At 45.3% G+C, this 14,316-nt stretch overlaps 2 protein-coding genes across 3 annotated transcripts in view; one reads left to right on the forward strand and one right to left on the reverse strand.

Moving 5' to 3' along the window:
• Positions 1-14,316, forward strand: part of Tusp (WD40 superfamily protein Tusp) — a 26,738-nt gene extending 12,422 nt beyond the window's left edge. Inside the window, exons 3-11 of one of the 2 annotated variants that reach the window (XM_070282200.1) lie at positions 8,727-8,891; positions 8,952-9,411; positions 9,468-9,985; positions 10,047-10,275; positions 10,333-10,604; positions 10,668-12,617; positions 12,677-13,012; positions 13,073-13,264; positions 13,329-14,316. In XM_070282200.1, coding sequence (XP_070138301.1) covers positions 8,727-8,891; positions 8,952-9,411; positions 9,468-9,985; positions 10,047-10,275; positions 10,333-10,604; positions 10,668-12,617; positions 12,677-13,012; positions 13,073-13,264; positions 13,329-13,445 — 4,239 coding nt within the window. In that variant the 3' untranslated portion in view covers positions 13,446-14,316. The remainder of the gene's footprint in view (positions 1-8,726; positions 8,892-8,951; positions 9,412-9,467; positions 9,986-10,046; positions 10,276-10,332; positions 10,605-10,667; positions 12,618-12,676; positions 13,013-13,072; positions 13,265-13,328) is intronic. The other variant, XM_043212248.2, reaches the window with a different exon arrangement.
• On the reverse strand, positions 2,731-5,345 carry LOC108122088 (uncharacterized). Its single transcript, XM_017236583.3, has 4 exons — positions 4,938-5,345; positions 3,581-4,010; positions 3,396-3,523; positions 2,731-3,331 (listed from the first exon to the last, which is right to left on the reverse strand). The coding sequence occupies exons 1-4, from the start codon at positions 5,169-5,171 to the stop codon at positions 2,849-2,851; spliced, it is 1,275 nt and encodes a 424-aa protein (XP_017092072.2). The 5' UTR covers positions 5,172-5,345; the 3' UTR covers positions 2,731-2,848.

Here is a 14,316-nt window from a genome sequence, read left to right on the forward strand (position 1 = left end):
TGCCACATGCCACGCCTCGTGTTCCCATTGTGGAATCGGCTTCCACATTCCTCCTGCTCCCTTTTCCTCTCCCTCGTGCCCATGCCCATGTCCATGCCACACGCTAATGAGTTGAGTTTTGTCCCCAACATACAAATGAAAAAAAGGAGCGGAGGGAGAAAATGTATTATGCAGTCGGAGCAGAAAGGATGCACTGGAGCGACTGCCTCCGCCGAATTGTGGTAATGGTGAATTATATACATACGTCTCGTTTCGGGCCCATAAGGCAGACATTTCATCCAGAAAGTCTGACGTAAAGTTGGAAAAAAGATTTTTTTCTATTAAATAAATATAAAAATACAATTCCCCTTTCGTTTCAAGGAATATCCTTTCCAAGGTTGCACTGGGCTCTGTACGTATATTTTAATTATTTTAAATGGAAACACATATGCAACTTATATCCCAAGAGGGACTCTCCATCTCCTGTTGAAAAAAATAACAAACATGTACGAAAAAAAATATACAAGAAGAAAAAATCGATATCGCTTTTTGGGCTGGTATTAAAAAGGATCAAAAGGTGGAGCACGTGCGCACAGCCAGGAGGCGAAAAACGCACACAGATATCCTATGGCATAGCAGGAGTATATCCTGGGCTATACCGACGTAATCCAAAGAAACCGTTGCCATTGCCAGTTCAAGTCACTGTTCCAATCCCATTGCCATTGGCATTGTCTGCTATGGCTTTGGCAGAAGGAGGATTCGATGAGATGGGGAGGCAACCTTAAGCAACCAAACGCCCGAAAGGGTTTCCCTTCTAGACAGCACCCCAGTACCGCACCACTTTAGCCATCCAATCCATTCACACCTCCCTGTGCTCGGCACAAGTGGCAAAATGTTGTTACGTGAGCATTAAACCATATTTTAAGTTATTAAGTTATTGACAAAGGCTCACGTCACCCCATCGGGTTGGGCTTTGGAACTGGCTGGCGGGCTTGAGGGGATGGTAGGAACTTGGCGGCGGACGACACTTGTACGCTTCTTATCCCTTATTGTTTACAATGCCACGCCTAGTCGCACAAGTACACTTACAAATACTGCAAGAAAAACATAAAGACACACAAAAGTATATTAAATCCATGTTAAACAAACAAAATCCTCCTTATGGTAAAGCAGCTTTTGAATTTTAAAGATTATACTAGTTATTTCCCAGGCAAGTTGTTGGAGCCATCATTTAAAATTGTATATTTAAAATAAAATATATTTCTTTCAGTGTATTTGATGTACAATTACGCGTGTATATACCCTCGCATAATGCCAGAATTATATGTCTGAGCATAAAAACTTTTCGTAAGGATTTTCAATTTTGCCAAGCTGGCTCCCGAAACTGTTAAAGTTTCGTGGCTCCATGTGGGAACTTGTGCAAGTGTTGCAAATATATATTGTTAAATTCCAGTTGTAAATTAAACATAAATATTGTTGGGAAAGCTGTGCCCCCGAGGGGCAGCAACGGCAACAAACAAACAGACATTCGAGACCCAGACCATTGCGGTAAAAGTCCAATCTGCTAGCATTTCCAGCTCTGGCAGAGTCATTCACTCACACATGTCCTTTGTGCCGGACAGTCGTCCTGGCCCCCCTAGAGCCATTATCCCGCCTTCTGTCCGGACTCTGGGCTTCATCTTGTTCTCTGCAAGACTCTTTTTCTGTGTGGCAGTGACATTTTTAGTGCTCCTGCTGCTGCTGCATACTTCCAGGTAGCATTTTGTATTTTATATTCAGCATGTCCTTCCTTTTGCCAGCGACAAGGAACAAAGGACGAAATGACAGTGCAGGAGAGCCACAGGAGAGCCGGAGCATGGATAGCCGGAAATTGAAATACAAGTTATTAGATTTCTTATGACAACCGCTCAGCGGACACAAGTGCTTTGTATTGTGCTTCAGAATCCCCATGCCTTCGGCTACAATGAACAATTTACATTTTTAAAGGATTATATGGTATATAGGCATCGTCATAAATCAGTGATTCGTGATGTTTCGCTTCTCGAACTCGGAGAGTAATTTCCATTCGGAATTTGGAATTTGCCTTTTCCCATTTATATTTGCTTCGTTTTCCGGGCTGCGTTGAAACAAAATACAAGGAATACAAGAAACATAAATTGCCAAAGCAAAGGACACATTTGGGTCTGACTTAATGTCCGAGCAAATAAACACATTTCCTCGTAGGCGCCGGGGGGTGTTGCTGCCAGGCGGGGGCTGGGCGCTGCTGTCGTCAGTTGGATTTCCACTTTTTCCTTTTGTCTGCAATGCCAAATCAACCACCGCCGACGCAGATAATTTGCCAAGGGAGTTGCTTTATGGGCGAGGGTTGCGTGTGTGCGAGTCCTTCCTGCAAGAGTGTTGGTCTTGGCGTGGCTTTTTTCCTGCGGTTGGTCGGTTGTGTGTGAGTGTAACTGTGGGTGCGGGTCAGGGGCCAAGCCAGCGCCATGACCTACTTTTGCCGCAACTTTTTCAATTTGTTGTGTTGCAGAGTGTGAGATGGAGCATGTAAGAAGGCTGAAGTCGTCATTATTGACTATAAGATACCCGGTAATTGCTGGAAAATCCTAAACAGAAAGATAACTGCTCCAAGAAATAGACAATATATTTTAAATGAACAAACCTCTATAGCTCCTTACTTAGTTTGAATATTAATAGCTTTTCAAATGTCGTATATACCCCTAAAGGATTAGTAAAGGATAACCAACGGAAGGGTGTGTGCCTTGGCTTAGGCCAAAAGTTTATTTCATAAAATACAATACACAGAATGTTGGACTAAAGACTACTCATAAAGCTTTCCATGGATTAACTAATGCCTCCCCAGCCGGTCCTTCTAGTTGTGAAGGATCAGGAGCAGCAGACCCAGCAAAGCCCCCAATCCCTTGTCCATCTGATCCAGCCGGAGTGCCGAGCTCGTATCGTCTGTCGCCACATCCGAGTGTTCGAACAGCATCTCATCCGGCCGGATAGTGCGATGACTTTCGTCATTTTCGCCACTGTCAGAGACGGCGGACTCGGGCGGCGGGGTGATCTGGCCTGTCATCAGCAGAAGCTGCATTTTTTGCATTGGCGTCCACATGGGCGTACGCCTGTCCAGCCCGGCCTTCTGCCAATCGGGTAGCGGGCGCAGCGGCAGGAATGGTACAAAGGTTTCAGGAACTTGGCTGGCCGGGTAGCCGTAAATGAACATAACGACGTACAGGCTCAAGGAGTTAAAGTCAGTGATGATTGCTTTTAAGGTGCCAGGGGAAAGGTGAGTAAACTCTATAACTGGAGGCAAGTAATTGGTATCGGAGTAGTTCCGTCCAGCAAAGTGCTATAAAGAAGGAGATATTTTACAAAATATTCATAAAGATAATTAATAGAGTCTAGTTACTCACATCGAAAATAGTAAAATGCACACAGGTTATGTAGGATGTGTCAATATAATAAAATATCAGGGAATTGTTCGTTGGCACCTTGGAATCATTGTTGGTGGTCTGATAGCAATCATACAGCAATTGATCGCCTGCAAAAAAAAAAATATTCCAATACAAATTGTAAGGCTTACTATTAATCAACTTACCCCGTTGACGTTTTCCTCTAATAATGTCTATATCATTACCACTATCGAAATTATCTGTGCTGGCTATTGGCTCCTCAGTATCTTCCTCGAACTCCTCCGCGGATACATCTTCGTGCTCATCATCAACCTCCAAGGCATCTCGTCGGCTGTAGTCGAATGGTTCAACTGCCTCATCGAAGCTCTCGATGGACTCGATAGATGTCAATACGCCTACAAACTGTTGATCTCTGTTTATGATCTGAGAGAAATCATAATTGGGTATTGATCCGTTTATGCCAAACACCATAATGGTCACGTCGAATTCGGCTATGGGTGGCAGGGTGGTGAATTCTTGTTCGCCGTATTTATCAGTCTGATTGCTGGCTGCCATTCGAACCGTTCCCAGAATCCGATGGTTTACCAAACTGAACTCAACCTCCGCCGAAATATTCTGAAAACGCCAAAATAAAGAAGGTCGTGAATGAGAATTCTCTTCCAATTTCAGAGGGGACCCAGTCAGGCGTGTCCATTGAGGCAATATCCATCAGTATTTGCCAAAATTTCCGAATTGTTTACACGATCTGGCTGTCTCAGAATCATGAACTTAAAACATATACACTTTGAATAAGTTGATTTAGGGGAATTTTGTGTATTTTCTGGGAAAAATCTCGCGTCATAATTGTCTTTAGAAATACGAAAATTGCATTTTAAAATATTCTACAAAACAACATATACGTTTTCGCCTCATTTTTGTATTCAGCCCCTTTTTTGTGAGACTTGTCGGCATTTTCCAATTTGCACATTTCACAATTTTTCAATATTTCTAGAGGCTATTTAAATTTGTTCGATTGGCTTATACAATCTACATAAATGTGCATTTAGATTACTTTTACTTAATTTTACGATTACTTAAATATAGAACATAACTAAATCAATTTTTGAAGATATTTGAAAGAAAGAAATCCAAATGAGAGGAAACAAATAGATGGCATGAAAAATATATGAGGGATGTAGTAAACACTGACCCAGCCGCCTCAAACACACTGGATATAAATAATCACATCTATGGTCGAAACTTGTTGTCGTCTGCTATGACGAAAAAAAAGGCAAGTTTCTGTTTCTATTTTGGTTCGGGCATGTGCAAAATAAAGCACAAATAAAAAACATAACAAGCGACAAGGGGTCAGAAAAAATACACCAAATTCATCATATCCGTTTTTTTTCTCAGTTTAAAATTTCATTATTGAGTTATGACAGCAGAAAAAGCCATACAAACCAGGTTTTTTCATAGCCAGTGCCGGCGGGATAAAAATATTATTCAATTATAAATAAACTCATTTTTTGTTAAAAAATATTGTAGTTTTTTTTCAACACTCACATCCTCTGATAGAATTTCCACACAAGTAATTGGCTCCACAATTTCGTACTGGAACTCCACCCGGGGAAGCTCATCAGTTCCCGCAGGACGGGAATGTTGCACATCCTTGACCAAAAGCTGGTCCCCAGGGATCCTACTTCCCACTCCGAAAAAGCGTTTGGCCTCAAAACATTCCCCACTCCTTAGGGACACCAGGCAGGCGATGAAAACCAGGCAAAATACTTTAGTGTACATTTTTCTTGTATTGTGTTTAGTTCAACTGCAAATAGTATTGACAAAATACGCGTATATCGAGAGCTCCTAATGGATTTGGCACATTTTCAGAAATATCCACCCGAGTCTAGAGATCTTCGAACGCGCCGCGGCAAACGAACTTTGGCAACTGAGTTCTGGCCAAGAGCTGACGGATCGTAGATCGTCGCGGTTTTCCGTAAATTCACTTTCGTTCGCGACCCAAGAGAAAATCGGGCAATCTCACAGAAAAATACTTAGGTTGAATGCTGAGAGGAATTGGGCAATTGAGTAGTTCTCTTTCTGTGATTTCCAAGTTTCTGGGCTGCTTTTATTTGTCTCTGCACTTGACCCGATTGGATTCGTGGCGTTCCAGGCGAATCTTTGAACTCTTTGTCAACGACCCCAAAAAAAAGCCATGCCCCCGCCAAATTGTTGCCTTTGGCAACAGGCAAATTGTTTGCCTGTTTAAAATTGGCACGAAAAGCCACAAAAATAGCCCTAAATGATACGTATATAGATTTGCCTCTATATATAAATAGGTCTTTTTTGCATAAGAGTTCTTTGACTTTGTCACAGTGGCTTCACTCATTCAAGAGTTTTTCTGGAATTAGGTTCCACTTACACAAGGAATTTAAGCGGACTTACACAAGTTATTTGAAATTGTTCTAAACTTCTTTTTAATTTATTTAAACAGCTTTGAAAAGACCCATTTAAGGCATTACGTACAATATTCATAAAATATTAATTGGCTTTGGTTGCTCGTTTAGAGCTCTCCACATCATTAACGTGGCTTTTCAAATTTATTCGCTTTTTTCTCATTTAATTCTAACAGGATTTTGATTTTCTATTGGCCACTTGTGCAGCCTTAAACCAAATATTAAATATTTTAAATGTTTATTGACATTAGTTGTACATTTAGCCGGGGCTTTGGTCATTAGGCCATGTTGATGAAGATAATGAAGCGGATGCGAATGCGGCACGGGTTGCCATTGCCATGAATAATGAATTGCAATTATGGTGGTGGGGAGGTGGGGATGCGGCCAGGTGGGGAACAGAGGTGGAGAATTCAGGTGCCTGCGTTAAAAATGGGTATTTTAATTAAACATGTACATTCAAAGGGACGCGTACATAGAGGGGAATTTGAAATGGAGCACTGCGAACAGAATTCTGTTTTGTGCAACATAATTTATGGAGGTAGCATGCCACAGAGGCTGTTCTGCTGCAACCGCAACTGCAGCATGATGTTGCGATACAAATCCCACATAGGCCTTCTGGTTCGGTTCTGGGCCAGCTGCATTACAAACTATTCGGGCCAAAAATTTAAACATTCCTCAGCCAGAATGGGCTGGGATGGCAATTTAGTAAGCGAGTGCTGGCAGGTTGTCAACGTCGTCAAACGGTTAACAAGTCACAAGTAGCCACTTAAACATTTCGAGCGGCATCAGCATCATAAGCAGCAGCATCCTGTAACAAGCCAAAAGACATGGCCAAAGTGCGAGGCTGTCAACGCCTTTTGCCTTCGTGTTGGAGCTCTGACATTGACGGTACTGATGTTGCTGCTCCTGCTCCTGCTGTGGTTGTTTTGTTCAAAATTAAATTACAGTATTTATGGGAAATTGCATTAGCCAATGGCAGTGGCAATTTAATACATTAGAATGCCTAAAGCAAACTTTGCCTAATTCGATTGCCAATTGGTAGCCATGTAATATTTCAGTATTCCGTTTAAAGGCACTTTAAATTCAATTTTTCACGCTCAATTTGGCAATTAAAACTATTATCTTTTGGAAATTGTTGTGTTATTTAAAATAGCCTCAAACAAGAAGTTGTTTGTTTAAAATTTTCCAAATGAATGCATTTTCGGATGAAAAGAACATACTTTTCGGAAAATATGCTTTTAACTTGGCCTTATTAAATGAAACTGTTGCAAACTAGAGAACTACAAAGACAAAACATGGATGGCAAATCATCGGAAAATACAAAATTCCAACTGCTCAAGTGTCTCAAGTGCATTTATTTTGGCCAAGAGCACGGGCGCTGCATCCAACGAGTCGGATGGCAGGCCGGCAACGTCATCCGGTTCAAGTGGCCCAGCGAAAGGTTAATAACACTCGACAAAGAAATGCTGAATGCCGTTCATAATTGTTGCCAGTGGAGCGTTCTCAACGTGCTCGATTGTGCCATAATGAGGCAGTGAGGCATTCAATGGCCTGTCGAAGGAATACTCATATGTATAAATGGATAGGTACTGTATGTACATATATTCAGACAACTGACCATCGTCGGGGGAAATGTGTCCAATGATATAATTGAATTTTCCGCTGCCATCATCGCAAGGACATCAGCATATGCACATCAATCAATCCGGCTAATAAAGCAATTAACTTGCCCAGTGGACGCGCCGGAAATTACAAATTTTGCTGTTTTTGCCATTGCGGCTACGGCGGCATTTTAATTTATTGGATTTGGGCCCTGAAAACGCCCATTTGGCTTAGCGGGGATTAGCCAAAACGCTGAAACGCCCGAATTTGTGTTTAAATTGGAATATTTTTTTGCTGGCCGAGTCAAAGCGCCAGAGCGCTGAAATGTAGGCTAAGCTATTGTGAGCACCGATGCCGCCGCCTCCACCTCTCCGCCAGTTCAGAAATAAAAACCATCAATTGAGGGACGATGGTGGTGAAAATAGGAGGACCAGTCGGAAAAACAATCAAAGTAGAGCTCACTGCAGGATCTGCGGTTGAGTGCAGCTGCAGCAATCCTTCTGCAGTTGATAACATGGCAAAGAGTTGCTGCCAAAGAAGGAACACTTGCAGGGAGGTGGCTGGCTGGCAAACAAGCCAAGTTAAAAGTTGCAAATTGAATGCTCGACTGGCTGATGACTGAAGGCACCTTTTGAAATGTTAATTGGATGACTTAATTGCTTTTAATTCAACGATTGCTTTTCATTATACAAGAAATAGCGCCAGGGAATTGGTTTTCCTTAGACTATAAGAAGTACATTAAATATATTATATTTAGACTTCCATATTAAAGTTTTTAAAAATGTAAAAATGCTAAATCCTAAAGATGTTTAAGTTTAAAGGTAAATTAACTTAGCAAAGTCGAAGCTTAAACCATTAGAAAGTCCGATAAGTCATAATAACCTTACCTCAAATGTTCCCAGCAAGAGGACTTCAATTTAAAGGATTATCTCCATGGTGAAGATACCCTTTTTAGTGGCTATTTAAGGGAAACTGAAATGGATTGAGAGCCAAATGACTGCCTCGGGCAGTAAAGTAGGCAGCTGGCAGGTTGAGCCTGTCAAAGGAATAGGAGATTCAATTGCAAAGTGGAGCATATTTGCCCAGCCGCTGGCTCCGGGCCGTCGATGCTGGAAAGAGCGTCCATGAGAAAATTTGTGAATGGGCCAGGGCCGTACAATTCAGGCTGTGAACATGCAGTAATCCATTTTTCAAGTCAGCAGAGGGCACTTGGCTCGCAATTGACGAGGACTTAGCAGCTGTCGCCGGATTTGGACATCTCTGACTTATCCATTTCTCCATTCTCCATTTTTTGCAGGATGAGGGCTGGAAACTAAACCGCACCAACTACTACCAGGAGGGATGGCTGGCCACGGGCAATGTGCGCGGCATTGTGGGAGTGACCTTCACCACCTCGCATTGCCGCAAGAACATGGACTATCCCTTGAGGACCAACTACAATCTGAGAGGCCATAGATCGGATGTGAGTTTCAATTCTTTACATTCAATTGCAGACATTTATTTCACTTATCGTCCTTGTTAGGTCATTTTGGTTAAGTGGAACGAACCCTACCAAAAGTTGGCCTCCTGTGACAGCTCGGGCATCATCTTTGTGTGGATCAAGTACGAGGGGAGGTGGTCCATTGAGCTGATCAACGATCGGAACACCCCGGTTACCCACTTTTCCTGGTCGCACGATGGCCGAATGGCTCTTATCTGCTACCAGGATGGGTTTGTGCTGGTGGGATCTGTGGCCGGACAGCGTTACTGGTCTTCCATGCTCAACCTCGAGTCGACAATCACCTGCGGCATTTGGACGCCCGACGACCAGCAGGTGTACTTCGGCACTACCCAGGGCCAGGTGATCGTGATGGATGTGCATGGAGCTATGGTGTCGCAGGTACAACTGTCCAATGATGTGCCCATCACCTCGATGGCCTGGTCTTGCGAGAAGTTTAAAATGGAGGAAGGCGAGGAGGCGGAACCGGGTGTAACCAATGCGGGTGAGTTTTCCAAAAATTAATTCTCCTTTAAACTATATCAGAATGTATTCTTTCAGCCAAACGCTCCTTCGTCCTAGCCGTTAGTTTTCAGAACGGCTACATCTACTTGCTAAAGTCGTTTGACGACGTCTCACCCGCACATATCAACACCTGCCTTAATGGCGCCCTGGGCATGGTCATGGAGTGGAGCAACTCCCGGGAGCTGCTGGCCGTGGCCGGCACCCTGCGCACAGGATTAGACGGTGCCAAACCCGAGGACTTGGGCACGCCCAGCAGCTATACGAATCTGGTGAAATTCTACACGGAGACTGGCACGTGTTTGTACCAGGCCCACATACCCTGCACCAGTTCGACCGTATCGGCCATCACCTGGGGCCACAACGACAAGCGGCTGTTCATTGCCACAGGGACACAGGTGCACATAGCCTGGGTTTCCCGGCGGGTAGCCTCCCTGCAGCTCCTGTGCCGGCTGGAGATCCAGGCTAGCGTGGGCTCCGAGTCCCTGTTGCCACTGCTGCCGTTGCCTTCTAGAATTAAGTCCCTCATTGGCAATCTGTTTGCTCAAACGATACGAGTGAGTAAATATTAATACATTATTTTACAATATTAAATAACAAATTTAATTATCTTTTCAGTGCTGTGTACCTGATCTGAAGTCCCTGCGTGATTTTGTTTCGCGACCACCGCTCTGTTCGACCCGGCTGCACTGCACCATGATCCGGCATGATGATGACTCCAACCTGAGCTCTGGTACTTGCTATACCCTCTACCTGGAGTACCTGGGTGGGTTAGTGCCGCTACTCAAGGGCAAGCGCACCTCAAAGATACGACCCGAATTCGTCATCTTTGATCCTCAAGTTAATGGTAAGAGGATTTTCATAACCCTCTGACACCTCTCTGAAAAAGACTCTCCTCTTTTAGATACCCCCTTATACTTTCAATACTCCGCCGAGGCCAAGAGCTCTTCGGGATCCAGCCAGTCGACCACAACGGGCAACAGTGGCCGCACAGACTCCTCGGATAGTGACTATGACGAGAGGTCGCGCTTCAGCTCTCCTAGAACTCCCCGGAAGAAACGAGTGCGGCCAAAGCGACGCCAGCAGACAGGCGATCGGCTGAGCACTTCTGGCACTGGAGGAGGGAACGATCCGGACAGCCTGGACGAGCTGGCCTATGTGGATACACTGCCGGAGGTAGGTGGCATTTTTTCTGTTTAGAAGATCCACGCCATCACTGATTCTTTTCGTTTTCTCAAGCAGGAAGTCAAACTGGTGGAAGTGACCTCCAACATTTGGGGAACCAAGTTCAAGATCCACGGACTTGCCAAAACCGTCCCAGCCAATTTAGGCCAAGTAACTTATAAGACGTCCCTACTGCATTTGCAGCCGCGTCAGATGACGCTGGTCATTACGGAGCTGCGCGACGATTTTCCACCCGGTCCAGATCCCAGTTTCAACCCGAACATCTTTTCCGAGGACGAGGACGATCACCAGCATCAGCATCAAGTGGGAGGCAATCATCACGAGACTTTGCCGCAGGTGAATGTGACTTCGGCTCAGGAAATGGCTGCACTGAAGCCACCGATGATGCCCCAACGTCGGCTGACCGAAGGTGCCTCCGCCCCGTTGATAGCTCCTATGTCACCGCGGCCAAACCGAATTCTGGCGCGGCACAAAAACTCACTGACTGTGAATGGTTCAGAACGAGGCGTGGGTAATTCTCCGGGGTTGAGTCCATTGGCGCGTGCCGAAAGCTACGATGATGATTCCTCTAACGAGTCGCAGGAAGCTGGGGCAAGTGCCTGTCAGTCTACCACAGTTTTACTGCACCAGGCGCCCTCCAATGGGTCAGGCCCTAGTTGCAGCAGCAAGAGCATCACAAGGCCGAAGACCATCAGTAGCTTCAAGAACAGCTACAGTCGCTCCAGCTCCAATTCCAGCTGCCAATCGCGTCATGCCATCTCCCCACTCTACTGCGACGGAGCAGTTCCAACGCTGCAGAGTCCAAAGAATGCGGTGGCACCCTCGGATATAATCTTTGAACGACCAGCTGTGCCAGCCGCTGGGCAGACCACTCTAATGTCCTACTCCAGCAATGCGGACTATGCCAACAATGTGGTCCAGGTGAAGAACGCTCTAATGTCGGAGCCAGTGCGTTCGGCAAACAGCCATGTGAACCCAGTGCCGCTTAATCTTAACCTTAACCTGGAGCGCATGGACGCACGTGTCAAATGCATGGTTCCTTCCTCTTCCTCGACCTCCGCCGGAAATGCTGCCGCCTCCTCTAAGCGAAAGGATATGCTGTACATCGATGAGGAGACGCAATCTCCAACGCCCACAACGAGCAGCAACAGCATGAAGCGAACGCCCACTGTGGTGTCGATAGCTCCGGCCCTACCAGACTCCATAACGCGCAGTTGCAGTGTGGGATACTTGGATTCGGTGGCCATCACACCCTCCGATGAAGCGTTGTCCGCCCTGCGAAAGGATGCACCCAACAAACGTCTCGTTCTGGTGGACAAGAGGCGGAATCGCCGGAAAAAACAGCAGCAAGAGGATGCCCGCCGCCATAAGCTTCAGCAGACGGGCAAGTCCAAAAGTCTAGACTCTTGCGACCTTCTCTCCCTCCAGACGAAGCTCTCCAGCAAGGACCATGAACAGGTGGTGCGCAAGCTGCAAGAGATCTCCGATAGCAGTGCCTGTAGCAGTGCAGCCAACACTCTATGCTTCAAGTGCCGCAACAACATGAATCCCAGCAGTGCCTGCAAGCGATGCCAGCCTTCGACGGGTTCTGTGCTGGACGAGATCACCGCTGCTGCAGTCTCATCGATTGAGCCGCCTAAGGAGACTCCAGCTGCTGTCCAGGCCAAGCCGGCGCCCAAGAAACGCTTCGATGTAATCACCAGCTTCACCGACTCCCCGCTTTTTACTCGGAAACATCGCTTCGGTTACGGGCGCAACAAGGAGTCGGCTGGCACGGAGAACTCCACTCCTGTGCTGGGCCGAAAGCAGGATAATAGCTTTAGTTTTGTTAAACAATTATCGGAGGTTCGCTGGAGGCGGAAAGATCCGCCTCAGAACCAAGTAAATGGTGCCAGTAATAGCAGTACGCTGGAGAGGCAGCAGCCGGAAAGCAGTGGAGCTGCTTGTGGAACTGTGGAAGCCACGCCTGTTGAGGCCAAAGCATCCGTGTCTCTCCATACACAAGTAAGATTTGCAACTCCTTTGATAACAACAAAGAATTTTACAATTTTTATAACTTACAGGCCCTTACTACCCTGGAAAATATTATAAGCCGACTTCGAGATCTTGACGAGGGTCGCCTGACGCCTCCTTCCACGCCTCAGCGACTACCACGTAGTTCTCCGGCCTCTCCGGCGGCCAGTAAGAAGAACAAGCGCCAGCAGAGCAACTCACCCATTAGGCACATTCTCAACTCACCGCTGCTGAATCGTCGCCAGCGGAAAAAACAGAGCATCATCGAGAGTTCCGATGACGAGGGTAACCAGACCAATGGTTCTGGCGAGGAGAGCAACAATGCGGGTAACGGAAAGCAGTACAGGGATCTGGAAACCTTTCAAAAGGCCCAACTGCGCCAAAAGGTGAGACTAAAAATAAGACTCAATATGAATAAAAAATTAAAATAATTTATAATCTCGCAGTTGAAACGTGGAAAGATAGAACCAAATGGCAGTGCCAGTTGCGCCAATCCTGCACCCGTGCGCCGCGAATTTGTGATGCACAACAAGGCGCCCATGTGGAACGAGATGAGTCAGGTGTACCAGCTGGACTTTGGAGGTCGTGTTACCCAAGAGTCGGCCAAGAACTTTCAAATTGAGTTTCGAGGCAAACAGGTGACTGTCTACTTTAAACATATCCTTAACCCAGAGTCTAATAAAGCTTTTTTTCATCCATCAGGTCATGCAGTTTGGACGCATCGACGGCAATGCCTATACCCTGGATTTCCAGTATCCCTTCTCCGCCCTCCAGGCCTTTGCCGTGGCCCTGGCCAATGTCACACAGCGACTAAAGTAAACATGGATCAAGTGAATAGTTATCGTTACGCATTGCTAGATGAACCTGTCGCCAGCTAATTGCCGGAGTTTGCTTTTTTGGCCAACGCTAAATATGCATCCATACATATATTTTTTATACCAACGCATCGGCGGGAAGAACCATTAGCGAAAATTGCTTCTTAATTTGTATATATTGTATATTGTGTATTGTGGTCTTTAGGTTTCCGAATACCGTATTTTTAGTAATTATAAACGTGAACACGTACCACCACTTGATTGAAGGTTTTGCCATGTGCGGCACAATGAAATACGAGTGCAGGCACATGGGTGTGCAAACTCACAGTCCGATCCATTTTGTGCAATATTTGTATGACAAATTTTTTGGATTAAGTGTAGCCGAGTGTAAATGATAGGCCTAAACGATGTACGACGTATTTTAAATCAAACTACTAATAACACGATAAACGATCAGTCGATTTTTAACACTAGTTTGTACAAGAGCAGCCTTTTTTGCATAGAGCTTCGTTTCTCGCTTTACTCGACTTAAGTGCAATAACTCCTTTCGTTAACGCCTAGGATCTAAGGCATACGTGCATATAGTATATATAATTGCGAAACCGGCAAACCAGCTTTGCGCAGCGCACTCAAATAACAAAAAAAAGAATTGTTCGTAAGTAAGGGCGAGTCCGATTACTTAGTGCTAGCATATTTTTTATATGTGTAAACTAATTGTGAATGTCGTCTCGATCGACAGCAAGGAATACAGAACTTTGTGCTTTCCCTCTTAACTCTCTTTTTGGTAGGTAGGCCTAATTTGAATGAAAAATTCGTTATTGTAATTGTTGTGAATATTGAAATAAGCACGAGTCGTAAACGATTTAGGCGGACAA

The sequence above is a fragment of the Drosophila bipectinata genome, chromosome 3R (assembly GCF_030179905.1).
Source record: "Drosophila bipectinata strain 14024-0381.07 chromosome 3R, DbipHiC1v2, whole genome shotgun sequence".
Lineage (NCBI taxonomy): Eukaryota > Metazoa > Arthropoda > Insecta > Diptera > Drosophilidae > Drosophila > Drosophila bipectinata.

What these genes read in the sequence shown, in the direction of transcription:
- LOC108122088 (XM_017236583.3), bottom strand. Translation starts at nt 5,171, where the DNA reads ATGTACACTAAAGTATTTTGCCTGGTTTTCATCGCCTGCCTGGTGTCC. An exon ending in TAGAGGAAAACGTCAACGGG is followed by an intron (nt 3,524 to 3,580) that starts GTAAGTTGATTA and finishes TTTTTTTTGCAG; the next exon opens with GCGATCAATTGCTGTATGAT. An exon ending in TGCATTTTACTATTTTCGAT is followed by an intron (nt 3,332 to 3,395) that starts GTGAGTAACTAG and finishes CCTTCTTTATAG; the next exon opens with CACTTTGCTGGACGGAACTA.